At 41.7% G+C, this 27,760-nt stretch overlaps 1 protein-coding gene across 4 annotated transcripts in view; it reads right to left on the bottom strand.

The window, feature by feature from the left end:
* DAB1 (DAB adaptor protein 1) overlaps positions 1–27,760 on the bottom strand; it is a 98,489-nt gene that overhangs the window by 9,345 nt on the left and 61,384 nt on the right. The window contains exons 4-12 of one of the 4 annotated variants that reach the window (XM_041421641.1): positions 22,330–22,461; positions 21,626–21,745; positions 20,957–20,995; positions 19,567–19,632; positions 15,035–15,094; positions 6,980–7,036; positions 4,171–4,233; positions 2,917–3,025; positions 479–1,027 (exon numbers count right to left, since the gene is read on the bottom strand). In XM_041421641.1, the coding sequence (XP_041277575.1) occupies positions 479–1,027; positions 2,917–3,025; positions 4,171–4,233; positions 6,980–7,036; positions 15,035–15,094; positions 19,567–19,632; positions 20,957–20,995; positions 21,626–21,745; positions 22,330–22,461 (1,195 nt within the window). The remainder of the gene's footprint in view (positions 1–478; positions 1,028–2,916; positions 3,026–4,170; positions 4,234–6,979; positions 7,037–15,034; positions 15,095–19,566; positions 19,633–20,956; positions 20,996–21,625; positions 21,746–22,329; positions 22,462–27,760) is intronic. The other 3 variants (XM_041421642.1, XM_041421643.1, XM_041421644.1) reach the window with 3 other exon arrangements.

Below are 27,760 nucleotides of genomic sequence, written 5' to 3'. Positions count from 1 at the left end.
TTTCACTTTTCAGCAATCTGCTGAAAAAAGAAAATCCCCCACTGCCATGCTATGAACACCATAAGCTGATTTTACAGCTCTCCAATCAATTTCCCCATGTGTCCAATATGTCAAGCTACTAAAATAAATACCCATCCCCTAATTTCTGAGAAGTATGGATGGGACATAAGTGAAACCAGTTGTAAGGTTGAATGCCATGGGCTTCTGCCAACCAGCTTGCATGTTCCCATCACAAAACAAATATTGTAACATTTAATTTTAGAAATGAAATTTCAGACTGTAGCTGTCTGTGCTGTTCATTTCTATGACCTCTGAAATTCCTCTATGGTATTTTCCTTTACGGCTGGAACATATTTCTTAAGCCAGAGCATGCATGAAGGTTCTCAGTATCTGGGTTGGAATTTAAAAAGAGACAGAAGTGCTTTGAGGAGCAGTCATGTCTGAGGAAAGGGATGGCTGAAAGCACATAAATACTCACGTGAATTTGTAGATGGTGTTGTGGAAGTCACAGGAGTCAAATTTAACTGAGAGATGTCAAAGTCATCACAATCATCTGCTTCCTGTGCCATCCCAACTTTGTTAAAGTAACTTGAGAAGGCCTCTGAGGTACAACTGAGGGAAGGCTGATCTGGTTTTCTTGATGGCACTGGTGGAGGCTGAGCCATCTGGAAATCTTTAAACATTTCTTTTCCCATTTTCTGTCTGGGCCTGTCTGTCTGCGGACTCGATCTGTTGGAATCGCTCGTGGGTGGGACGGTGGCTATAGGAGCAATGGTACCTTGAAACATGGCTGCTTGTAAAGGCAAAACAGTTTGTGTTGGCATGAAGGCAGTGGGCTGGAACTGGCCAGCCACGGATGGCCACGGCTGCTGGGTGGGAGGAAAGATGCCGGGCTGGCCCCACGCGATGGGCTGTCCTCCCTGCATCACCTGAGCGACTGGAGGCTGGGCACCCATGGCCAACTGCTGTTGAACAAGTGGTTGCTGTCCCCAGAAGGAGGGCAGGACAGCTCCCATGGCAACATAACCTTTGGGGAACAAAGAGAGCAGGAGGGGGGAAACAAACGGGATGGAAGGTTTGAATTGCACGCGGGAAAAGCGACGCAGTAAATCAGAAACGTGCAGAGCTGCACCAGTGAACCTGGCTGCAGCACACTTGGAAAGAAAACTGAGAACACTGAATTTGCATCACTGCACAAGTACTCACAGACAGAACCACAGGCTGGTGGACTCTGCAAAGCAATCATCTCATGCTGCTACTACTATTAATAATAAAGAAATCCAACCCACATGATTTCAGATTAAAATCCTCACACTTGGTTATTACCCAATTACTTGAGAACATCAAAAAGATCTTGAGCTTCTGCTGCACTAAATACCTATTAACAACAAACTGCTTCAGGTATTAGGCTAACATAACCCCCTCCAGCTGAGGAGGAAATTAATGGTTAAATCCAAAATTATAATTGCTTCCTGTCAGACCTGAAGCCTCCTTTAAAGCTACCAAGAGTTTGACTGTGTAGGAATTATAGGATCAGATGCTTTTTTATTTACAACAACAACAAAGTGCTCTGAAACTAAAACTCCTGTAAAATATTTTACAAATTAAACTACCTAACATAATTATGTTCCACTGATACAAGTACTGTGCTTTACAGATATGCTGTTTCACATTTAAATTCAATACTTACCACTAATACTTTGCATAATGTAACTTCTCTCTCTATTTTAATACTGTCATAGTTTTAAAACTCTTGTTTCCAACCCGAGTGTTTCCCTACCACTAATACTTTGCATAATGTAACTTCTCTCTCTATTAATACTGTCATAGCAAACTTTAAAACTCTTGTTTCCAACCTGAGTGTTTCCCCAATCCTCCTGTACCTTTTTCTCTAGGCTGTTTTGTAATTACAAACATAAGGGTGCCTGCTATATTGTATAAGGAAAAGCCCAAAACTCAATAAAATGCAAAAATAAGGAACCGAACTTTGAGAGACTCAGCTCCTGAGTGATGGAAGGAGCAGTGGCTCAGATACATTTCTGTTCCAACAGATGTCCGGGATGGATTCTCCAGATGATCTTACTCCCATGGTGACCCCAGCCCAGCAGAGAAGGTTTCCATCTGACATTAGCCCCAAACACTTCACTGCCCCTGTAACCTGCCTGAGGTGCAGTGGCTAATCTGGTGCCATCAGAGGAGGCAACCAATTAGAAAGTCACTGCTGAATGATTCAAGGCACTCCTCCTCCTCCTTATCCTCCTTCCCTTTCCTAAGTGGGGCTGAGAGCACTGGGAGAGATCAGCCATCAAACCAGAGTGTCTGTGCAGAATGCACCCAGCTTTTGAATTCTGAGCACTCTGAGGAACCCAGGGAAGTCTAGAGAACATTCCAGGATTTGACAAAGTGGAATACATTTGAAGTGCAATCAAATTCTCAGCTTCTGTTTACTGGAGACAGCAGAGGATATTCACTGCTACCACAGAACCCCCAAAATTTAAACTAAATGCTGTTTCCTCTCTTTCTCCTGTACCTAGAAGTTCTGTTATCCAGACAATCAAATTCTCAGCCTCTGTTTACTGGAGACAGCAGAGGATATTCACTGCTACCACAGAACCCCCAAAATTTAAACTAAATGTTGTTTCCTCTCTTTCTCCTACACCTAGAAGTTCTGTTGTCCAGGTGGCTGAACTATGCTTGAACTACCAGTGACTTTTTTGGCTTCTACTTTAAAAAATGTAGGCAAATTCAAACGAATGTATTCCCTGCTTGCTTTGCCTTGCCCTGAAGCACTGATCTCAAAAGCCTTCCCCACTTCCACCCTGCTAAAATCAATGCCCTGAGTACTGAAATTCAAACCAGAGCTGGGCACTGATCCCCAGATCTGATTCCAGACTTTAATTCCAGTGCATTCCTTACCTGAGGGTACGGCAGCAGTGCTGAAAGGTACAGAGCCAAACATGTCTGTACTAGCAGGGAGTGACTGGGATGAAGATGGGATAAAGGCATCACCTGGAGTAGCAGGAGTCTGCAGGGAGACAGGCAGAAAACACAAGGGTGAGGTTTCAGCTGCAGCTTCTGCTGCACACTGCTGTCACATCACCTGGAGCTCTAAAAATCCAGGCTTGGAGTGAAGAATGAGAAAGAAGAAAGAATTGGAAGATGTAGAAGGAAAGAAGCAATAGAAATAAAAGTATTGGAATTTGCTGGAGATGGGAGAAAAAGAAAGACATTGAGAAGCTTTCTATCAGAGGAAAAAACATCAAGGTGAAATTTGCCTGGAATACATCACAACCAAAATACTGACATAATTTCTTTCTCCAGAACATACAGACTTGTGGTTTTAGCTATTAGGTGACAAAAGGGAAAGGCAGTGACCAAGGCATTAACTTTTAAGTTATTATTAACAGTTAAGGCAAATGAAATACCTACAGGATTAAAGGAAAACTGAGTAAATATTGCTTCTAATTAACCATCAGGACCAGAATCATAGGTCTACATTAAAGAAGAAGCCAAATCCAATTGAGTAAGCTGAGGATGAACAGAAAGGGCTTTGAACATCTAGTCCCAGACATGATCCAGAATATATTGGAGATCTCAGGCTCCTGACCTCACAGCAGCACCTGAATTTTCTCAGTATATTCACACTTCCCTACAGCTTAATGCAAGGCTCTAAAGCTTTATATGAGAATTTTTTGTCATCTCATAATGCTGCAAAACATGTTGAGACATTATTTTTTGCCCTTAAAAGACATCCAGCCCTTTCTCTCTGTCTTTACTTCCCTCCTTTAACAGCAGTTCTGGGATCTCTGCTTGGTGGATCCAGAGACATAAAATATGAAGCTGTAAGTGGATCTTCAGCAGTGCAGTGAGAGTGCAGTGAAGCATTTCCCTCTGACAAACACCAGGGAAGCAGATCTGCAGCTCAGGTTGCATCCCTCTGTGACACTTAACACCACAGCAGAAAAATAAAAATCAAAGGTATTTTTGCACATCACTGTGGAGCAGGGACTGCACGTTCAATTTACTTCACTTTTATTTTCCTGCAACCTAAAAACTACTTTGAAGTCTTCCCCACTGGAACGGCTGAGGACACAAATTGTAAATGTGCTCAATAAATGTGCTGAAAATAGCACGCAGGAAAAACACAGTGCAGCTTCCCTGGGTACTCACTGGGGGAGAGGTTACATCAGGAGGAGTGGACATGTCCCCAAAAAGCTCTAGTTGGGTAACAGCCTGTAAAGAGAAAAAAAAAAATCCATTTATCTTTTGAGGAGAAGAAACTATGAGTCAAGTAGTTACAACTTGTAAAGTTCTCTGGTAACAGCAAACAAGATAAACCTCCCCAAAGTCCTGCAGGCTTCAACCGTGAAGTCCCACATGGAGGAAGCACACAGGCTCAAGCTGTGGGATTTTAATATTGCTAATGCACCCAAATAGCCAACAACTCGCTATAAAACAATTCTGTAGGGAATGCTCCAAAGAGAAAAAAAAAGAATAAAACATAAAACAACTATCCAGAGCAGGACTGGATGCATTACTGCTCTGCCTTTAACATCAGTGAGCTCCAAGCATGATTTATGGCCAGTCCTTTTCCCTGGCTTCTCTTCTAAACCCTCACTCCAAGGTCTTACAGCATGGCAGCAGCAAGATACAGAAGGGAAGGGCTTTTAAAGTGCTGCCTGATTTCCCCTTGCCCATGGGACAGGTGTGACCTGGATAAGTGGACTTGAAGGAGGATGCACAAATGGGTTATTGCGAGTTTGTGGCTGTACATTTAATTCTTGTTAGAAATATTTCCTTGGGATGCCCTTCACTGGGAACTCAAAACAGGTCACCCATGCAGGCCTGGCTAACTGGACCAGAAAAGAAAACACATTTTATTATAAGAAGCAGCTTGAGTGGCTGCATAATCAAAGCTCCTTCACATGTTCTAGAGCAACTTTTACTCCCTTCCACCCACCTGCAAATGAGTTCAGCTGGAGTTCAGGGATGTTAAAGCACAGATCCCTAAGATTCCTCTGCAGGAAACCTAAACTCCATCTACCACCCTTATCAGGGTGGTTATACTGGAAAGCTTTGGTGAGAACCCAGAACTTTCTCTTCTCACTACCTTTCTTACTGGCTTTCCCACTATCACACCCACAAAATGTGGGAAGGCACAATTCTCATTATGAACAAGATTTAACGCAAATCTTAGTTTAGCTCATTGAATCTCTTCCCCATCTTAGGCACATAAACCTTGGATCCTCCTGTCACACAGACAGGTTTGAAATCAGTTGAGTTTTGTCCTGCATAAGGAGCCCCTGAATGCTTTGGACAGCAACCAGACTGGCAGGTCAGGCTTTACAGCCTTCCAAGAGATCAAGATCACCCCAAGATATTTTCCTGCCTTTAACCTTCAATTAAAAATTATCCCTTAAGGAGCAAGATTACACATATCAAAAGTTTATACACTTTTTTTTTTTTTCAATCCAGCATCTATTCTCACACACAAAAGCAACACCACAATCAGTTAGAACTGGAATTTGTCTGAGCAGCTCTGTTGATTCTCAGCTTCACATCACAACGTACCCAGGGATGACTTATCTCACATTTTCTCACATCATATTTCATATTAAAAAGATCACATTGCTTTAGTGCTATGACAAAGCATTTTCTTCTTATGCTTTTATAAATCCCTTTAAGTATCTACATGGAAATGCAGAAGGGAAAAAGAGGGAAAGCCCCATTTTCTTCAGGGTACACCAGTTCTAAGTAGCTTTTGCAAAAAAATCCCAAACAAGCAACAAACCCAGCCTAAGTCCCTTCTGCAGTGTGCACAAATACATTAGGCAAGGGTTGTTAAAATGCCCAGGGAAGTGGGAATAATGACAACAGCAGCACTCATTTGGAAATCACTTCAAGCCTCCTGTAGGCACTGCTGCCTCAAGAGGTGTCAGGTGACACTGAAATACTCCAAGAGCCACTTTCTTCTCACCTCTCCAAACTGCTTGTTTAGCAGCACCCCAAATCTGCCCTTCCCCTGTCCCCCTCGGGAACTATTCACTGTTTGCTCCTAAGGAAAATTTGTGTCCTTTCCATGAGCAAAAGGGAGGAGATGAGCAAGCCAGGGAGGATGGGAAAGGGCAGGGTACACACAGCTGTGTGCAAAGCTATATATATATATATATATTTTTTTTTTTTTTTTTTGTGGAAAAAATGTATAGGTTTCCCAGGAATACTGGAAATTGATAGTCAGTATACTTTTGAACTCTGGATTATATGACATGCATCTGAAAGGTGGTAGCTCAGTGCCTCCATACTCCTGGATAATGGGAATAGTAATACTTTTCAGACTGCTTCAAGGTGATGGATCTTTGGATATTCTTCACAGATATAATTCTGTTAAAGCACTGCAGACACATTTCTAAACAGGCAGCTGGAGAGAGTGATAGGAAAGTCAACAGCACTTTGTTATAATAAACCCTCACTCCCAATATTCCCCAGGAAAAAGAAATACATTTACAGGGGAATTATTTTTTTACAGAATATCAACCTCATATACAACAGGAGCTACAGAACCACATCAGAGAATGTAAACACAAATTTAGTGGGAACACAACACCTTCATTTACTGACTGGAGCTTTAACCAGCAACCCTTAGAGGTGCATTTTGAAGTCCCAAATGGTTCAGGAGTCTTTTTTCTACAACCCAGTTCTCAGCCTGAATAAATGAATGCACCTTCTCTGACACAGAGCTGCCTTTATCTACTTGCAGCACATGAAATCCTGGACACCAAGCACTTATCTTTTATTTCTGTGATTTCACTGTCACTGCAGAACTGATTTCACCCCTTATGCTTCATTAAGATTATTCACATCTGATATTAGCCACGTTCCAGTGAAGTTAATCCCAAGCTGAACATTTTCCAATTGCACTATTCCTATAGATGATTTCAGCTATATTTCCTTAAAATATTTTTTAGTGTCACAACCTTACCTGAGTGACTGAAACAAGATTTTCATCAATGTCCAGCAATAAGTTTCCATTCTCCAGCTGTAAAGCATGATTTATGAAATGAGATGAATGATTTATGAAAATGACATGAATTTCTGAGCATGAAAATGATAACCTCCATAATTATTGACTTCAGCATTGAAATGAAAACCCTTTCCATCTTGCTGTGAGCACAGATCTGAAATCAGGCAGTCAAAACAGTGAGTCTGAATGCTGCTGGGATGTGGGGCAAACAAACACTCCATTTGTGCTAAATCTCATCTTCTGGTGCATAAAGCAATTTTACCACTTGTGACACACCTATTTATTTTCCTAAATATTTATTAATTCAGCAGTAAGCATACCCAGTGAGCTCTGATCCTGCTTATATAAATGGAACCTTTCCCTGGCTTGGTGAAAGAAGGGATTTAACATCCTCAGGGGAAAAAAGAATGATTGAGTTTTGGATGACAAAAGCTCTAAAACCAAGTAAAAACCACAAATTTCTCTAGAGAAACTAGAGAAACTATAATATCAATGTAAACATAATTAGGATAATTATTTTCTTTCTCTAGCAATTTTTAAAATTATATGTCAATTCACATTTTATTTAGATCTACAGTTTGCATGTAAATATATGTGGGGATATACTGCCCTCACATCTGTGCATATCTGTACCCATCCACACACTTAGCACATATTATCACTTCAGAAGGCTAAATTTCAGGTAACATTTATTGTAGTGTTGGAGACTTCATTTCTGCAGACATGAACAACAGCAGGCTGTGAAAATCAAGTCTAAGATGACTGAGAAGCTTCATACAGGTTACAAGCCAGCAATTCCATGTCACTTAAAAAGCCCACAAACAGCCTAGAATGCTTTTCCCTCCCTCATCTCATCACAGAGCTGAAGAAAAGAGAAAATAAAAGAGTGGGAAAAGGCAAAGCCAAAGTAACATAATGTCACTGAGCACAATCAGGAACAGATACAGCCCTGCACCTTCCTGGAGGTTCCCCCAGCCCCAGGTGAGGAAAGTGTGAGAAAAGCTGTGTCCGTTTACTCAAAGAACTCCAGAGACTTTGAGAACACTCATTAAGTGACAGCAGAATGCTTTCAGAGGGCCCAGTTTTGGCCAGCACTTCATCACTTTGTGCTCTGACAGCCGCCTTTTTGCCCACCACCCTCCAGCACCAGAAGCCTGGAGAGATGCTCCAGCTCCTGGTCTTTCTCCAGGTGAGGATTCCTCCACAAGGTGCTGCAAAAGCTTGGTTTAATCCTCCCAAAAGGCAGGTGTTGGATGTGACACCCCCTCCAGCTCAGCCAGCAGAACCTTGCCAGCCCCTCACGAGCAGGCTGGGGCGGAGGAGAGACAATTAATCCTTGTAGCCCAGTGACATTAAACCTGTCATGGATGCTCCATCTTCCTATACAGGCAGTAAATCTTTCAAATCTTTCAAATAAACACAAAATATACCCCCTCCAGCTCAGCCAGCAGAACCTTGCCAGCCCCTCACGAGCAGGCTGGGGCGGAGGAGAGACAATTAATCCTTGTAGCCCAGTGACATTAAACCTGTCATGGATGCTCCATCTTCCTATACAGGCAGGTGAGATATCCTGTAAATCTTTCAAACACAAAATATGTAAATCTGGACCTTAAAGCAGCAGCACCACTGGAAGCCAGGAGCAGTCTGAAACCACACCAAGCTGGTAGCGGAGCTCCATCTTCCTATACAGGCAGGTGAGATATTCTGTAAATCTTTCAAACACAAAATATGTAAATCTGGACCTTAAAGCAGCAGCACCACTGGAAGCCAGGAGCAGTTTGAAACCACACCAAGCTGGCAGCGGAATTCCTCGTGACACTTTTCATTATTCACTAAAAAATAACTTATTATCCAGGAGCTGGAGAAAACTCCAGGAGCTGGAGTGCACAAGCAATGGTAATCACAGAATCACAGAATTTCCTGAGCTGGAAGGCACCCATAAGGATAAGAGACAAGTGAACTTCAGCTTTCATAAACCACATAAAACTGATCCACTCCAGTACTCCCTCTTATCACCAAGTCCTCTGAAAAACATCTTTTCTAAGCAATGCAGAAGCTTGGAATTCAAAAGGGAAATCTAAAAGAAGGCTCTTGTGCTCACATGAGTGTGAAGCACCTTCTTCTTTCACTTCCATACAAATACCAAGACAGAATACCCAACTTCTGCTACTCAGTCTGTTTTTCACCAGCAGCAAGGGATCCACACTGACATATGGCATGAGAAAACCTGCTTAATACTGCTGTACTTTTGCAAACAACATGATAAAAGTAGCATCTCACAAAATGTGGTTTTGTCATCTCAGAGAATGGAGCAAAGATGGTGTTCGAAAGCATGAAAAAAACCTGTGGTAATTAACTTGTACTCTGCTACATAGCTCAACAAGAAAAAAGAGTATGAAGGATACTAAATATAGCAAATAAGCAGCAATTAGCAATTAACCTTTGTGCTGGGTATTAGCTATTCAACTCTTTTAAGGCAGCAGAGGGGTTTAAACTTGGTTTCTTGCACTCAGGGTGAGTGCTATACCACACAGACCAGCAAACAAAAGAGGAGTCACCCAACCACAGCCTCTGTGCATCTCCAATCCCCTTTTCCTGACACGGATTTTACATGGAAGTCTAACGACAAGTCAAACGGTTGGTCAAACTAAAGATTTTCTATCTAATTTCAGTTGAACATGTAAAGATTTGGCTATGACAAATAACTTTTCTGATGGTTCAAATGGTTATTGCAGCTCAGCAAAGCCCCAGCTGTTTGCACCTTACACCACAACTGCTGATATTGCTACAAACTCCATGAGCTGCAAACAGTTTGCTAATTAACCACAATTCATTCTAAAAAAACAATCAGAACCACAGTGAAGGAGCATGTCAGCATCGTGACTAAACCCATCATCAAAACCATGTCTGGTAGGTTGAGACATCCTGAAAACATCCCACAGACATTGTCTTCCTGTAGAACTACTGCTGAATTAATGGAGAGGCATGGGAACTCAACAAAAAATTGCTCAATTACTTCCCAAATTAAAAAGAACACACAGAAGAATGTGTGTCAGGAAAAAATTGTCAATATCTTTGCAACCTCCAGCTTCCTGCAGATCCTGGAGATCCTCAAATGCCATGAACTTTCCCAGTTACAGACTGCTGTCACCATCTCAGATTTACAGAGGTACAGCTGAGCACAACCCTTTCATTTTAAGGCTGCTGTGAACATTTCATTGTGGAATCCAGAATGGTTTGGGGTGGAAGGGACCTTAAAGCTCATCCAGTTCCACCCCCTGCCATGAGCAGAGACACCTCCCACCAGATCAGGCTGCTCAGAGCCCCATCCAGCCTGGCCTTGAACACTTCCACTGATGGAGGCAATTCCCAACCAGTGCAGGTCACGTCAGCAATGTGAGCTGCCGTAAAAGCACTGATGGATTTTTATCCAAAATCCAGGCATTTTGGGCATCTGATACTGCACAGGGTAAAAATCCAGTGCTCAGAATCCCACAGACATGGGAATTCTCCTGTTTAAAGTTCCTCTTTTCAGTTTGACAGGAGGGTAACTGAGTTAGTCTTCATGACCATTCTCCTTCAGGGAATTCTCCTGAAGCCATAAACCCAAGTCCTGGGTGAATTACAGGGCAGCCCTGAGCTTCACTGCATTCCCAACTGTCCAGTTTCCTTTGTTTGGTGACTGGGAAGCCCTGGATGTGCTGGTTAAACATCCTGTTAGCCAATCCTGTACAGCTGAAGAATTGGGACTGTTGGATATAATTGACATCCCAGATTACTGAGGCATGTTGAGGGAATTGAATTGCTCTACTGTTGCTCAATAGCTTCCCTTAAATTAAGGAACTCTTCATATGATCAAAACAGACGCTTACTCATCTGTTTATTTTCTCTTCATTTGCAGGGAACTTAATTCTGAATTCCCTGTGTACTTGGGGTATTTACTCTTATAGGAAATGGTATTTAAAATGCTTCAATTACCACTTTTCTCTGACAGACTCTAACAAATCAAGAGACCACCGGTGACTCCAGCTTGGAGCCAGGCCCACACTGCTCCCAGGCTACACATTCCCAAGATAATGAAATTCCCAGGCACAGAGGGTGCTGGTGCCAAGGTCCCAGCCATGTGGTCGGGACAGGGAAAGATAAGGCCTTGAATGTCAGCATCACAGCCTGGGGACAAGGGGTGGCTTCCTTCAGCTGCAGGTGGGAGACACAAGAGATGATGAGAACCCAGACTTCCATGTGACAGCTCTCCCAGTACAGCAGGCCAGAGACCAGGATTGTGCACTCCCTTTCTCCTCATCTCTGAGAATTTGGTCCTGGAAGCCTGACTGTGGAGGCTGAAGTCAGCATCACCAGTGTCCAAGTTTTCTTTGTTTCTGCAAAGCCACATCTGGGAGAAGCCAGATGTGGGAATGGCACTGCAATCCCAGCCAGAATCAAAGCTGAGCTTTCCCAAACACACCAGAACCACCGGGCAGGTCTTGTGGCTTCTAAACCTGAGTGTGCTCAGGTCCAGCTTCATCCACTCCTCCCACACCACGTCCTAAGACAGTGGAATTTCTCCTTCTGTTCCAGCCTGGTTTGATATTCCCCACACAGCTGGCACCAGCCAAATGCCTGCCTGCACTGTGAGGCTCCACCTCTGATACCTTGGATCTTTACACAGCAGCGAGATGAGTTGTTTGAAAGCCTCCATGAAATTGTTAAGCAGATAGTTTAGACATTTTGAGGAGGAGAGAAGGTTTTATTGTGACATGACTGACAGGTTCTGTGAAGGGTATTTTACAGCCTGACTCTTATTTCTAAAAACACCGTGACAGGTAGAACTTGATGTGGATGTTTAATGGGGAGACGAAGGGAAATTATGACAAAAAGAGATCATTAAACATTTTCCTTTTTTTAGAACAGTTAATTTCACACACAGAACTAGAATTTCTAAGTGGAGCATGCACCACTTAACAGAAGAATTTAGGGTAAGCCTGCTTTCTTTGTCTTGATGTCTACTCTCAGTGAATGGGGAATGGGAGAATTGTTCCAAGGACAGAGCAGAGAGAAAATAAGAATGAATTCAAGAAATGTGAGTTAATACAGAGGAAGGGAGAGGTACTGGGTGGGAACTGAATTCCAGGGGAAGTGTGTGTCTGGAGCTCAGCTGCACACCCAGCAGAGGAAAACCATGGGAGAGCAGTATTTGCTGGGAAGGGATGCAGCAGAGAGGTGGGGAAACACAAGAATTCCATTGAGTAAGCAATCTTTCCATCCCAATGTCAGAGCAGTGACTTGGCAAGCAGCCACTGCTGATAATTGAGTTCAGTGGGTCCGTTCCAGTCCCGGGATGAGGCTCATTCCTTTCCGCCTCATTTGCTCCGTATTTACATTATTTGATATCAGAGATCATGAGGAGCCAGGCTATAAAGCACTTTGACACCTGCTGACAAACGGCCTCACACAATGGCACAGCATCATTAAGTACATGAATACACAATTTTGAACTCTCCTGCTCCTCCCTGGCATCACCAGGGAGATGCTTTACACCTTCTGCCTCAGTGGGATCCCGTATCCGTGGAGAAATATTTGCCCAAATGGTTCTGGTGCCTTAGGAAGCTGTATCTTACTGAAAATCAGTGTGAATCACACTGCCCATGTTCAAAGCAGCCTATGAAATGGGGATTCTGCCCTCAAGTCTCTACACTGTGGTGGATCTCACCCTACCTAAGCCTAACGTTTAGAAGCCATCATAGCTGCAGGTCATTTAAAATTCATCTGCAGCCACAAAAGAACCATGTGCAGTTGTACATTTATTTCCATCTGAGAGGGACACGTTGTGCAGACAGGAGGAATTCCACAGAATCAGAGAATCCCTGAATGGTTTGGGTTGGAAGAGGTCTTAAAGATCATTTCATTCCAACCCCCTGCCATAGGCAGAGAATTCTCCCAATCAAGGTTGTTCCAAGGCTAATCCAACCTCAGAAATGGCCAATTCTCTCCACTGGCTACAGAGAAACAAGGCTGGAGGACACCTGGATGACCAATTCAATATCCCTCACTTTTCTGTTCAGAGACTGAAACTGCCTGGGAACACACCAGAGGAAAACAATCCCAAGATGGAAACTTCATCTCTGTGCAGGGGCTGTGGGCAATTCAGCCTGAATTCAACCAAAACTTGCTGCATTGTTGTTAAGAGCTGAATGTATTGTCAGCAGAGAGAATTCATGGTGCCTGAAACCTATCAGGAGCCACAAAAAAGTTCCTCACTTCATTCATCCATTATGAAATTACTGAAATCAAGATCTCCTAATAAAGGAAGTGTCCTTACATGTTTAAACCAGGTACATGAGCATGATTATTTGCCCTCAGATTGAATTTTAGAGGTTTATATAATAATGACAGCTATAAATTGAAAACAAAATTATGGCAAGTGTCTCAATGACAGAGAGTCTCACTTGTAGATGGGTGAGCAATAAATCAGATGGGCAGTGGAATATTAAATTGCTAATTTTAAGAGCTATTGCTCTTTTTTTTTTTCTTTTAATACATACTAATATAAAAAGGTGAAACAGGATCTCAGCTACCTCTTTCTTCCTCTTCTCCTTTTCTTCATTAATTAATGTACAGAAGTTGATTAGAGAAAAAGCTTTAATCCCTTTAAATTTAACCAAGAACTAGCAGGAAAAAAAAAAAAAAAGGTGCCACTAGCTTCATGGAGATGGCAGATTAAATGTATTTGATGATTACAGAGTAGGTTCCACGAGTCCTGTATCTTACATCTGCTATTTACAGGACAGGGTAGTACCAGAGTGTCTGCAGACATGATTGCAAGCACTGCACAACCAGCCACACAGCAAAAACCTAAATTACACACTGTACCCTGGATGAAATTGAAGCATCACTGAAGGGATAATAAAAGAGTCACAGGAAAAGCACAGCAGAAAAATGGTACCACTGAACTATATGAAAAACTGCATGAAAAGTAAGTGGAAAATCAACTGCTACTCCATGCACACAAATGCCTCAATCAGTGATGCAGTGTGAGTTATTCCACCAGATTTTTGCAGGCAACATGAAGATGCCTCCCTGCTCCTACCAGCTCATGGTGAAATGTTTCTGGCAGGGTTTGTTTGTTTGGTTGTGCAAAGCCCAGAAGTCACAGTCCAGGTCCCCATCCAGCTCCTTCACAGCATTTTTCTTTTTTCATTCCACATCTTGGTCGCTGTGCAAACCACCATATCCAGGTGTAAAAAAGTCTCCTTCTCTTGAACACAGGCATCTTCCCCATGCTTCTCCCACTACAATTCTGAAATTCTTTTCCTTGTCTTTTCTCCACTCTCACACAGATCCTCAGAAATACTAATTTTTTGTGTAACCAAAGCAATCCAACAATTTCTTGAGGCATTTATAGCACAAATTTCTACTTAACAGCATAACCTACCCTTCAGCAAACACACACCTTGTTCTAAGGCATCTGTCACTTCTCTCAAACTCTTGTTACCATTTTTTACATATTTTGGGAATAAATGCTTCACCTTTTCAAAATGCCAATACACAGAATGGGAATGGTGTTTTTTGGCTACAACAGCATATTACCCTTATTTTTTAATATTTTCCTGCCCACACAAAGCACAGGATAGAAAAAATTGAGCTGAATTAAGCTTTGTTTCTTGTATACTTAGAGCACTACAGAAATAATACACATTTGGGTACCAGAGGAACCCTTTTAAACCAGGCAGCATCTCAAGCATTAAAGGCAGAAGGCTTGCTGTCAACTTCTAACCACAAATAACAGATTTACAAATGGTGACTTGCCTAAAAATGAGTGAGAAAAGACAGAAAGGAGACTCAAGCAATGAATGAGATGGATATAAGTGACATCACAGTCCCCACCAACCCATAACGCATCACTGACAAAAGTCACACCACAAGGAATGTATCAAACATTACAGAAAATAACGAAAGCCACAGAAGCCAAAAACAACACTTCCTTTACTGTATATAAATAGGGGAGATACTTACACTTACAGGTTGACTTTTTGGCACATCATAAACACCTTCTTTCTTTTGGCTGGTAGGAACCTGCAACAGCAAAGGAAAAATGTGGTGACTACAAAAGCAGCTTGGATGAAAAACTACAAAGAGCACCTGCTATTTATGCACAGTGTGTACCTAAATGAGTAGTTTATTTAATACTGATTTTTAGTATTAATGAAATCGAGGATGGTTTCCTTCTTATCCGAGTAGGGCCATTAATGGAGAAAATACTGAAGAAATAGAACACCTATCCGAATTTTCTACAGCCCGGGAGTGTTCAGAAAGGAGATCTCCATTCTCAGATAATTCTGGTTGCATGAAGTCCAGGTGTACTTGAAGGTCTTTTTTACTTAAATGGTTATTTTTTCTTTAACTTGGGGGTTAGAGATGTGCAATGGAGGTTATGGTCAGGTGAGTTCATCATCTCCCCAGAGACACAGAGCAGAGCAACCAAGGTGAGGGTAAGAGATGTTTTTACCTTGTGTCAGATTTCTTCCTCACAATTAATTTAACCATCTAAAAAGAGTCCTAATACTGCAGTAATGGGGCCTTGTGGCTGCTCTATGAAATATTTGGTTATAATGCTGCAATTTTCCTAAGGAATTAAGGCCTCTTGAAGCCTGTCAAAGAAGAGATGGACAGGGGACAGTGCACTTAAAACTTTGTGTGAACCTTTATTGAGCCACCAGTCATGATTTATACCCAGGGGATTTATAACCTGGCTCATGCAGACTCAGCTGCTTTGTAGTACTGGGCTGTGCTCACCCAAGGACCACTTGTTTGCATATTTATAATTTGTGATTATATTTCCTTTCCTCCCTGGAAGCACTGAGTGTCCATTGAAAATGACAAAAGCAAAAAGAACAGTAACCTGTTCTCATCAGTGGTGCTTTTCCACCAAGCAAGGCATTGGGAGTACAAAAGTTACATTTCAGACAACAATGAAACCTCATAGGTCAATGAGATGATATTGCAAATATGATAAAATTATGACCTTTTTGTTTTCTAAGACAATAAGTATCTTAAGGTTCTGATATTAAACTCAGCTAGGAGAAGCTGAAGAAATGTTACTTATTCATTGAGATATGCTGTCATTTATTATTCTGTATGATATTCTGTATAAAAACATCTCTGTACTGTTGTACAGCCTTCACAAGAAGCTCTGTGTTTTTAACTTGGTGCATATTGAAGAGTTTGTCAAGAACTCTCAAAGAAACTTAATGAACTTTGTGGAAGATCTCTTCTATTCCTATCTTTGATTTTCTCTGGCCACTTCCACTAAAGCCAGTATCACATTAGGTATGTGAAACTGGTAAAAATTCAGTGCCATGGCAGTAAGGATCTGGAAAGAGAGAGAGCTGGAGGTGACAGTGTGAGAGCAGGAACCAGGAATGGTTGATTTAAGGAAGTCACTGGAAAGATGGATCTTCACAAAAGGAGGGGGAGATAAGGAAAGATAAACTGTTTCTAAGCTTTCATTAGTGTGCATTTTTTATGATTTTTTTTCTGTTTTCTCCAAAATCTTCCCCTTTCAGCCATTCTCCTCTTCCTCTTTCCAACCTTTCTGTGAAGACATCCCAATTTGCACCTACATCCAGAGCTGACTGTGGACTGAGCATTCCCCTGCACTATCAACCCCTCTTTTTCTACTCCAATTTATACTCAGAGGAGAGCTCCTTGCATCTCACATGAAGACAGAGAAACTTTCCTGAAAGCCATTTCTCCCTCCCAACTCAGTGCTGCCTGACCTGCTGTCTTTTCTTGCTGCTCACCGCATTTGTTTGCATCTCTGCTTACTCTGGGGGCTGCAATGAATTGCTGTTTTCCCTTTGATTAGCAGCACCAGTAAGAGGTACCAGCTCTATTTCTGCTGTCAGCTCTGTCTCTGTGACAGGCTGTGAACCATCTGGATGTCTTTGCATCTTGCAGCAATAAAAGCACCACAGTCCTAAACCCCCAATCTCGGACTGTCAGCTCCTCACGGAGCAGAACTCGCCTCTCCACAGAGACCAGAGCTGCCACACAAACACCAAAACACCTCCCAAAATCCCATCTCCACCTCTCCAGAACGTCAGGCAGCAGAGGAGCTGCTATTAAGCAATCTGAGGGCTGGTATGTGCTCAGTGATTGAGTCCTTGCCTAACAAATTACAGCAACTTACATAGATAATATTAGAAGAGCAGACACAGACGCTCTTTGAGGTAATGTATCAAAGAAAGGTGACAGACAGAGAAAGAATGCTTAAAAAGAAAGTTGTGACCTCTATTATGCTAAAAAGAAATAGAAATTGTCACTTTCTGCACGTATCTTTCATCTGCAATTCCCCACAGGCTGGGAATCTCTTCCACCAAGGAAGAAGTGAATTTGTTGCATGCCAGGAAATGAAAAGCCAGAGCAGCACCAGCAGAAAGGTTTGGTGAGGCTGAAGCAATGCTGTGTGAGGTTATTGAGCAGATATATGTTTGGCAATGTCTGCTGTGGGGAAAGCTTCACAGTAAATAATAGAAGCTGCCACAAATATGCATCAAATTTAAAAGAAAAAAAAAACAACGAAAAACCAACCAATCAACCAAAAGCACAAAAAAAAAATATAAAAGAGGATCTTTCTCAATTTTGTTTTTACCAGTAGCCTGATGATTCTGAGATTACCAAGATCTTGTAAGAGAAACAGTTCTGTCAGGATCTGAGTGTACAATCTGAGGTGTGGAGACCCATATTTGTGGAAGCCAAGAGCTCAGGAAGCCTGTGGGAGCTGGGAAGCTCATGGCTACAGGCCAGTCTGCAGCTGGGACACCTCAGCATCCATCCACTACAGCGAGACCAAAAAATTACTCCTAACTCCCCAATTCAGCATTTGCTGTGCTCAGGTAGTGTAGTGCCTGTAGTAAACACAGAGGACAATGCTAAACTGTGAAGATCCAGAGTATGGGACATTAATCACAGGTGTTTTCTGTGAGCACTGTGGGAGGAAACACTTCATCACATCCAGATGCTGTCAAATGAAGCCTTGAGCAATTCTCTGGTGACTTAGAGGACAGTAACAGCAGTACCTTGAGATGAGACAAGGCCTCACTTCCAGCTTTTCACCTTCTATTTCTATTTTATGGAAAAGAAACTGCCCAAGGAGTCCTGAAGTTCTCTGGGCTATTCCTCAAAACACAGTTTTGAGTTCCAACTTCTTCCCTACCCACAAATGATTGCTGGAAGATCTACAAACACTGGGAGCAACAGCCCCATTTTGCCTCCTTCCACCTTCTAATTCTTTGAAGTGTCACTAAAAGCTCCACACTTTGATGAACAACAATCATCTTTTTTTTTCCCCTCAAATCTAGTCCTCATGGGATTTTTGTTTCTAGCACAAACCTGACAACTAGCCTAGCAATTTTTTAACATTTGCTGAGAATAGTCAAACTTTCAACACTGAAAATGTTCAGCCTTAGGCAGACTCTCACCTTGAGTGAGAGCTTTGCATGTCTTGGTGTGGAGATACAAAAAGCTGCATTTTTGAGTGTGCGTGGTGCCAGGGGAGCAGAAGGGAGAAAGTAAACGAATCTCATATTAATGACCCTCTGATGGCATCTATAAGATGTCATTTTCTAACATTTAACTTGTATTTCTCTTTCCCAATCAGCTTTTTATTTTAGCTTACAGCTACACTAGCATCTCATTTTTTCTATTATCTTCCCACACTTTCTCATTACTTAATGCTCTTCCTTTTTGTTCTATCCCTGCTCCTGCCTACCTTACAATCTTTTCTCATAAGCAGATCAACCTCTAGTCCAGCTGGATGAAATGCTTAATCACTGCCTGAAACTCCTTCCCCTGCACACTGAACAATTTCCTCGAATCACAATTTTCATACAGTGCACAAGGATCTCTGTCTATCCTCAGATTTGCCTCTAGTATGTGATACAAAATGAATTACATTATATTTTAATAAACCTCGTACCGATCCCTTGAGGATAAATTGAACGACAAAAGATTATTTTATATTGCTTTCAACGCAGTTTTTTGTCAGTGTGAAGAATGTGAGCTTGGGCTTTAACATAACATATGCACTCTGAAAATAGTTTCCCTGGTCTGGGGGGATATCCCTTGAGAGCTCTGAGGTTTTGCTCAGTTATTTCCTTGGTTAGACAGAAACAAGAGCAGCACCACTGAAATTTCTAGGAACTGCTTGGATGGCCTGCCAACAAAACATCTTCAGCATGTTTCTCAGAATAGGTGTAAAAAATTTCAAAAAAATTAACAGGAAAAAAAAAAAGAATCTCCTTTTATCACCTCATATGGTGTACTCAAAAGTTTGTGAGTTGACAAAGTTAATATCAATTCGCAGAAGCTGATATGACAAACAACAGAAAAATCACATTGTGACTGGGCAGATAATGTCACCAGAATGAAATGCCAAGACAGTTTTGGTGATGGATGAAAACTAAAAGCGAGCTATGTATGAAATGCACTTTCACCAAATGCTGGCGCTCGTTGCGATGGGAACAGCGAGGGGAGAGGTTTTATACCTGATAAATGTTTTCCTCCGTTTCAGGCTCACGGATGGGCTCGTGTCCAGCCTCAAACACAATGTACTATGGCAGCAGCGCCAGAGAGGGACAGTCAGAGATGAAACAGAAGGGAAAAAGGCCGTTTGGAATTCCACGTCAAAACAAAGGCAGGCATTAAAGAAACAACTTCAAAGCACAGGCTGGCAGCAGGACAACTGGTTTGTTGGGAAGCACCAGGAAAGGTTGTTTCATATTTCATGAACAGGCCTAAATCTCCTCTTAATGATCATTAGAGCAACTCCCTAATTCTTCCTCGCCAGGGAGACTGCCTGTGGCCCAGTATTAATTTTCTGAAGGCAACGTGGATTTTGCCTCTTTTACATAATGGCAATTATTTCCACATATATTTATTATCTATGAATAAAAGTGCTAAATCCAAGCTGGGAGAACAGGCTGGTGTGCGTGGAACACGCCACATGGCAAAAGGCTGGCACAACACTTTTTCATTTTCAGGTTCTTTCTTTATTGTGAAGAGTACAGAACAAAACTCCTGACATTATAATAGCTAAACAGTAATTTAGGGCATCCTGACTCTTATCATCTTCCTTGCTGCACCTTAGGCACTGTTCAATATTCACTAATGGTTGAATTGGATCCTTTCAGCGTGACTCCCACTGATATGCCTAAGTGGAAGAACACAAAATCCCCAGGAAAAAAAAGTAAACTATCACATATTTTGTTTCAGCACAAAAACACGAGAATGAAATTACATCTTTTTCTTCTTCACACTCAGCAGGGTATTGGACATGAATATATTGACACATTTCTGATAATCATCTTTGCTCCCAGACATTTTTCTTGGATGGAGCAAGAATTAAATTTCAGATCTATTATAAAATCATAGCTCAAACACCAACAAGGAGTGTGTTACAACATCAATGCTACTGTTTGTTTTTTTCCCCCAAATATTCACCCTCTGAATTAAATTCTGGCTCCACAGAAAACAAAAACAAAATGTCAACTTATTACTATGAGGACAAGATGCCACCTTCCCTAATTCTCAGAGTAGCTCCCTTTTCAGTTAAGAGTTTGTATTAAAAAATGATGACAAATCTCATTTTGAAACTTAAAATCTGGCTACACAAGCCACATTTAAAGCAGCATTTATGACATATTTCATCTAATATTTCTATACCTCAACTGAAACATTCCATTCTATACAGACATATTGTGCTATTACTTACAGCTTCATTTCTAAAAATGCTCCTTTCTGTGGAGATTTTAAAGATTTCTCACAAGACCTCTCAGTAAATTTCAAAACATCTTGTTCAAGATTTTGGCTGTGTTTGAAGATAACATGTATCTAGTCATTTCTGAAACTCCAAGGCCATACAGCTTCAGAAATTACCTGGTATACAGGATCTTCTACATCTTCTTCCAAAATTGTCTACAGCAAAGTAAGAGGACAGGCAGTAAAAGCAAAGAACATAAACAGCAGAGATAAAAGAACTGTATTCAGAAATTAAAGGACAGCAAAGGAATAAGCAAAATGGGCAGGTAAGTTTATAGTTTTCTTTCTTTAGGATACAGATAAAGTCACATTATAGTACAAAGTAACTTTATTCAAGTTCCATCCGAGTTTGACAATCTGCACCTTGTTTGACTCGATTCAAACACACACATTCAGAAGTATATTAAATCTCTCCTAAAGCATGAGACACTTAAATTCTGGCTCACAACACTTAAAACCTGGCTTACAACACTTAAAACCTGGCTTACAACACCGACCCTTCATTAAAATTTTCCTTCTGAACTAGAAGAAACACTAAGCAGGAAATGAGGGGATCATTTCAGCTGCTAACCAGGTTCACCACACCCCAGGGACAGCTTTGAGCTCAGTTTAATCCTAGGCTGGGCTCAGGCTGGCTGCTGGCTCACGCTGGTCCTTGGGAAGCCAGCACTGCTCAAACCCACTGCTGTCAGAAGTGCTGAGGATGCTCAGAGCCTCTCTGGAGCAATTTTGGGAGAAACTCCAAACCCAAATTTTCGTGGCAGTAGTCTAAGCTTATTGGTGTACCTGGTATACCGCCTGCTCACACTGTTTGTCCTTTTGTGCCTTTTTTTCCATTTCTTCCCTTTGTTTCAGTTCGTAGATGAGCTGAAACAGGTCTCGCAAGTCCAGAATTACAGGTTCAGCCTAAGGAAGTAAAAACAGGGTGGAGAATTTCTGTAGGGGAAAATAAACACCTCTTATCCCATCCTGCTGATAGAGCACCTCCACAATGAAACTCAATATAGAATTAATTTCTATCTCAGCACTCAGGCCTGGGTTAATTCCTGCTGAACTAACTATGCTTGAAAATTAATGATAATTACAGTTATGAATATAAAAAGCATTATGAATATAAAAGGCACATGGATGAATGTAAAGGCATATTTATTAGTGGTTTCTCACCCACTGAAATTACAGTAGACTACACACAATGTGGTTTCCATGAGCATAGGAACATAAGCAAATTTATCTTCATTCAGTCTAGCTTAGCTGGAAAGGTAAACAATAACTAATTATAACAAAACACATCATAAAAAATTGGGAGCAATGAAACACACTCCCTTTTGCCCAAGCTGGTTCCATTAGTTTGCTATTTAAGATCCACACAGACACTTGTGACCCGTTTAGCACAATCATAAACAACCCAAGACCAGCCTCTTGAACAGCTCCTCACAAATGGCTTTTCAGTTGAGTTACACAGCAGAAAATGACAGTGATTTGATACTTACTGCCTGGGCTGTTTTTATTGCCACAAATCTATGATTTCCCTCCTTTCCACACACGTATCCAAACGCTCGGTGGTCTGTGATATCCTTTGCAATGTAGGAAATTTCATGAACTGCATGGTGATGCTGGAGTAGCTAAAAAGAACCAAACAACAGTAGAGAATATCCATCAGAATGTTTGATTAAAAAGCAGTATCATTTCTCCTTCGCCACTTTATCTGGATCCCAACACATTCTGATATGAAAACCAATTAATATCTGAACTCTTTAAGCCTCTTTTTTGCTCAAAATCTAATCAGCTTTGACTTGCTTTTGTCAGTTGACTAAAAGCTTTCACTGATGATTTTTCTAGGTATCTTTAAGTGAAATACAATTAAATAAAAAATGCATAACCTAGCTACAACCTACTCAGCATCCCAGGCACAGAATCAGTATTTCTTGGTACATAAATAAGCAGGGGCTACAGAAACCTGGAGCTTCACACAGGGTGACTCCCAGGCCAGGCTGATCTGCAGAGCTACAGCTGAGATCTCCAATACCTCAAGGAATCAGTACCAGACCTGCCTTATCTCCAGAGAAATCAGCATCACCCAGTGTGAGAGATTTCACTTGAAGCAGTAACACAGCTCCAAATACTTATTTTCCTCAGAAAATGAATGTAAATGTAATTATTCAACTGTAAATCAATGCTGAATGCAAAAGTCCACATTTTACTTAAAATCCCACTTTGGTGAATTGTAATAATAAAAAGACTTAATTTTAACTGTGTGAGCACAACTCTGTCCAGAGTCAGGACATTAATCTGAGGCTCTTCGAATCATCTCTTGTAGTGGCAGAATCTTTCTCACTTTGCACTAAACAGCATTTTATTATCCAAGTAACACAGAAGTATTTCCACTTAAAATAATCCCACTTTTTCCTTGGAAAGCTTTTCTAAAAAAATCTATTAGTTTCAATTTCTGTCTTCTGATACATTGACCTGCTCTTGTATCATCTAGGGAAAAAGCTATTTCTGAGAGCAGGCAAAGCCTCACAGAGAATTCTTTGGAGGTCCAGATTCCTGCTGGCTTTGAGAAAAGCACATCTTGAAAACCAGCATGGTATCCAGGCAATCTCTAAACAAGCAGTTATTTTTGGAGTTAAAAAAGAGAAGTTAAAGTTTTAAAATTCAGAAGGAGGGAGGATGTCTGTGTGTGGCAGGGAAAAGGCTGAGGGTGTGCAGGGCGAGTGACGGGGCTGCTGCAGGGCAGGGAGCGGGATCTGGAAGGAGAGGCAGCCTGCAAGAGATGGATGGCTCCATATAAAACAAAAGACTGGACATGTTTCATTTTTATTTCACAGTAAATGGCTCTTAATGTCCCCATATCAAGATTGCTTGCTCGTGGCAGAGTTAAGTGTTGCCAGTGACTGCAGGCAGAATGTGGCTCAGCTGAAGGTGCACTTCAGACTCTCCCGATGTGTTGAGCGTTTAAAATTAATGATGGGATCTTACTTAGATAATACAGGGATATTGATTTATTAGGTTTTTTTGAAAAGCAAGTTACATGCTATCTGTTAGGATGAAATGAAATGTTCCCATCTCTCTATTCTGCATATGACAGGGAACGTTATCTCTGGCTCCTATTAAATCAAAGTTCTCTGACATTGCTTTATTGATTGCCAGGCAGCGTTTTGCACTGAAATTAAACTGTGATCAGATGCCTTCCTCATGGAATTAAATTTGAAGATTGTTCTACCATGGAAGAGTATCACCCACAAGGTAAGAGAGCAGATGGAGATGCTGCAATTTATTTGGGAATCCACATTCACTGTTCAAAAATTGTTACATTTCCAATGGTTATGATATTACACACTGTATCAATAGAAATAGAAATTAATTAGAGGTGACTGCAATTATCCTTTTCTGTATTTTACTGGATGGAGTGTTCAGGGAGAGCTTTTCACTTGTTTGAGGGACACTGAGTTAGAACACACATGTGAAATGCAATGGTGCATGCTGTACTCAAATGTAGAAATAAACACATCTGTGTTTTCATGGCCCTCAGTTCACCTCATGTGTCCTTTCTACATCTTCCAATGATCCATTCTAAGCACTATTTACTGAGTGTCTGACTTTTTGCTCCTGAACAGCAGAAATGGGGCTCCTGTTGCAGTCAGGAGAGATTCACCACCATAAAATGCAAGATCAGAATCCTGTTAACTGGCCACAAGCACATAAAATAATTATTTCTCAACTCAGGGATGTTTCTGACACCCCTGTATGCCAATACTGATGGATTCCACACACACCATTTGAAGTTTTTACTCTGTCTGGACTGAGAGCTGCTACAAACCATTTACCAATCCTTAAGTGAGGTACCAAATTGTTTTGGAGCACTGCAGCACGACAGAACAAATTATAGAGAAGACTTAATTTGTATTACCGTTCAACACAGTCAATTACATATTGCAGAGATTAGAAAGTAATTTAACATTTAAGTTTCAGTTGTTAACAAAATCCACATCCTCCAAATTATTTTAGGTCTCCTGTGACTTTAGTCACTGTTGCAAATGTTGGAGATTTCGAATGGAAGCACAGATAAAGTCTCAAACTGGGTAACAAGACATTCTTGTGATGCATGAGCTCTTTTTCTTAGGCTAAACATAATGGCATTATTGTATTTTATTCATACACTAAGATATTTCTGTCTGGTGTTAAACTCAAAAGTTCAAAATACCCATCTGCACCAAGCCTGCTGCCTTTCCTCTTCCTCTCAGGTTTACTCTGGTCTCTCCCACCAGCCACTGTTTCCTCTCCTTTTCCCCATTCCATCCCCTGCTTCTCTTCCCCCAGGTCGCTCCCTGTACATCACACTGAATTGATTTAGCTGCCTCTGAGATCTGTAGCATTTCTAATTTCCCTCAGGCTGCTTGGCACCTATCATAAATTTTTTCACCCCTTATCCTCATCTTGCCCCTTTATTTCCATGCTGTAGCCTCCAGTGCCACTAAATCAATTAAGTCAATCAATTAAGTACTTGGAGGGTCCAGCAATCATGTCAAAAATGTGAGTTAGATGGCACGAGAAAGTCACTGCTTTACTATCGCTATTTCTCTTTTAATGAGGTTGTCTATTTAGTGGAGCCTGGGGCACAGTGTTAAGAGCCACAACAACAAAATAAAAATATCCTGCAAGCTGCAAATCCTCCTGGAAAAGCTGCCCCATCACAAGCAGGAGGTTTGTTCCACACAGTATTACATCCACCAGGACAAGTCTCACAGGGACTGGGGCTGCACTGCCTCTCATCTGGAGTAACTGCACACTGAGCCTGGCTTCAGAGAGCTGGGATCAACTGGGAGCTCCACTATGGATGCTGGGATGTGAGATGCACATGGGCCAAGCCTATTCCTGCCTATTCACACTGGAATAAGCAATAAAATATTTTTCCTGTATAAACCCCCTGAACACCTCAGTTACCCACCAAACTGCAAAGTCCTTAATGGATTCATAATAAAATAACTTCCTGGACCATAGTTTCACCCATGCTGCAAGCCCCCTCTATTCCACCTGGGACTGCTCAGCAGCACCTAAGGAAACCAGGCCCTATCTATTTAGGAAGACCATGGAAAAAAAATTGAACCTAACAGGGAAAATGAATGGTAAAGCCTTACACTGAAGCTCAGCAAGCCCCAAGTGTGGCAGGACAATGCCCATTACTTACTGCAACACATCCAGGGAAAACAGTGAATTGCAAAACACTTGAGTGGCTCTGAGGTGAATTTTATCTCCCTGCTGCAAGAAAACACTGGGTGGCACAGATGGTTCTCCTTCACTGCACCCAGGAGGCTGCTGTGCTCCTTAACAAGGCTCAACATGCAGCACCTGGTCCACTGCTCCTCATGACCATTCCTTACAATTCCTGTTTGTTTTACCTGGTATTTGCAGAGATCAGGGGGACAACAACACGCCACAAGCATTTCCTTAATTGCTGTGTTTGTGCTGCAATGCTTCTCTGCTGTTCCCTTAAAATGCACCTAGCAGAGGTAGAATGGAGCTGCTCATCCCCATCATACACATCCCACAGTCCTGTAGGTGCCCATGGCATCAGGGCTGGAATTAAATGATCTTTAAGGCCCCTTCCAACCCAAACCATTCCATGACATGAAACACCTGAATACTCTACTGCAGATTCAAATCTAGTTTTGTAACTTCTGAAAGTTTTAAGAGATGGACAGCAGTCCCTGTATGTACACAGCTAAAAAAAACTCCATCCAAACCTCTTCCTGACATAGATTTTTCCCTGCTATCCGTTAAGGTGCATGGATAGCTCTCCAGCAGTTGTGAAGCCTTCCAATTCCTCTCCCTCTAGAGGAAAGTGCATTTCAGTGGGACTGTGTACACACAATTTGGAGGAAAAGTCAACAGTCTCAAATGTCAGAGTGAAATGAAAAACACATCAATAAATTGCATTTGCATCACAAACTTTCTCGTGTTTTCTGGAACTTGGTATTTGGATGGCAGATGGGGTGGCAAGACATCAGCCTCATGAGATAAAGGAGGGGATGAGCAGATGGGGAAATGAAACAACCACTGCAAAAAATCTCAGTTTCATGTGAAATAGCAGAGAGGAGACAGCTCAGTGTTATTTCGGAGCTACAGCTGCCAACAACTTCAAACTCCCTGCAAATTACTACTGGACACAGCACAGGGTGACTGAGAAACATCTCACTTCCCATCTGACAGCCCTTCCCTACTGTCATGAACACTTCAGTCACATGCCCGTGGTGAGGGGACAGAACAAACAATATATGACAGATCACTGTAATCTGCCTTGAATGTGAGAGTGCTTAGTGTGAGGAAACACTTGATAGCCCAAAAAATCTGTTATATAAACATTTCCTGCAACATGTGGAAAATTTTATCAGGTTTGATCTAGGAAAGGAAGAGAGCTGTAGAGTTTAGGCTCAGCAAATTATCACAATACTGAATTCCTACAAGAAGAGCAAGGAGTTTTGGAGCAAAGCATCATTCCAATTCAGCTTTCAAAAAGAAATGTCACATGAAATCCTGAAAAGCAAAACCCACTGGAAACTTCTTGCAGCCATGGAGATTTCAGTACTGGGAGGCATTTCCCAGCACTGGCCAAGACCATCAGTTTTGGTCATAAAAGAGCATAAACTGAAAAAAACCATGGAGTGGGGGCTGAACCCTTCCCCCTGAAGGAGACTGCAAATGAAAAGCCCAGTCCTGAATCTGCTTGAGCCAGAGCCACTCATGGAATGTAGGCTGAACAACAGATTATGGACTTTCCTTCTGCAAAAACACCCCACCCCAAGAATAGGAGCAGAAAAGGAAAATGTAACCTCCAGAGTGTTCCCCAAGCCTGAAGGGCCCTCTCAGATGGCAGCCTGTAAGCGTGGCTTCACAATGAGAAGAAAATAAATCTGTCTAATC

This window comes from Onychostruthus taczanowskii, unplaced genomic scaffold (assembly GCF_017590055.1).
Source record: "Onychostruthus taczanowskii isolate IOZ18803 unplaced genomic scaffold, ASM1759005v1 scaffold7, whole genome shotgun sequence".
In the NCBI taxonomy this organism is placed as follows: Eukaryota; Metazoa; Chordata; class Aves; order Passeriformes; family Passeridae; genus Onychostruthus; species Onychostruthus taczanowskii.
This window is presented reverse-complemented; position numbering and strand designations above follow the sequence as displayed.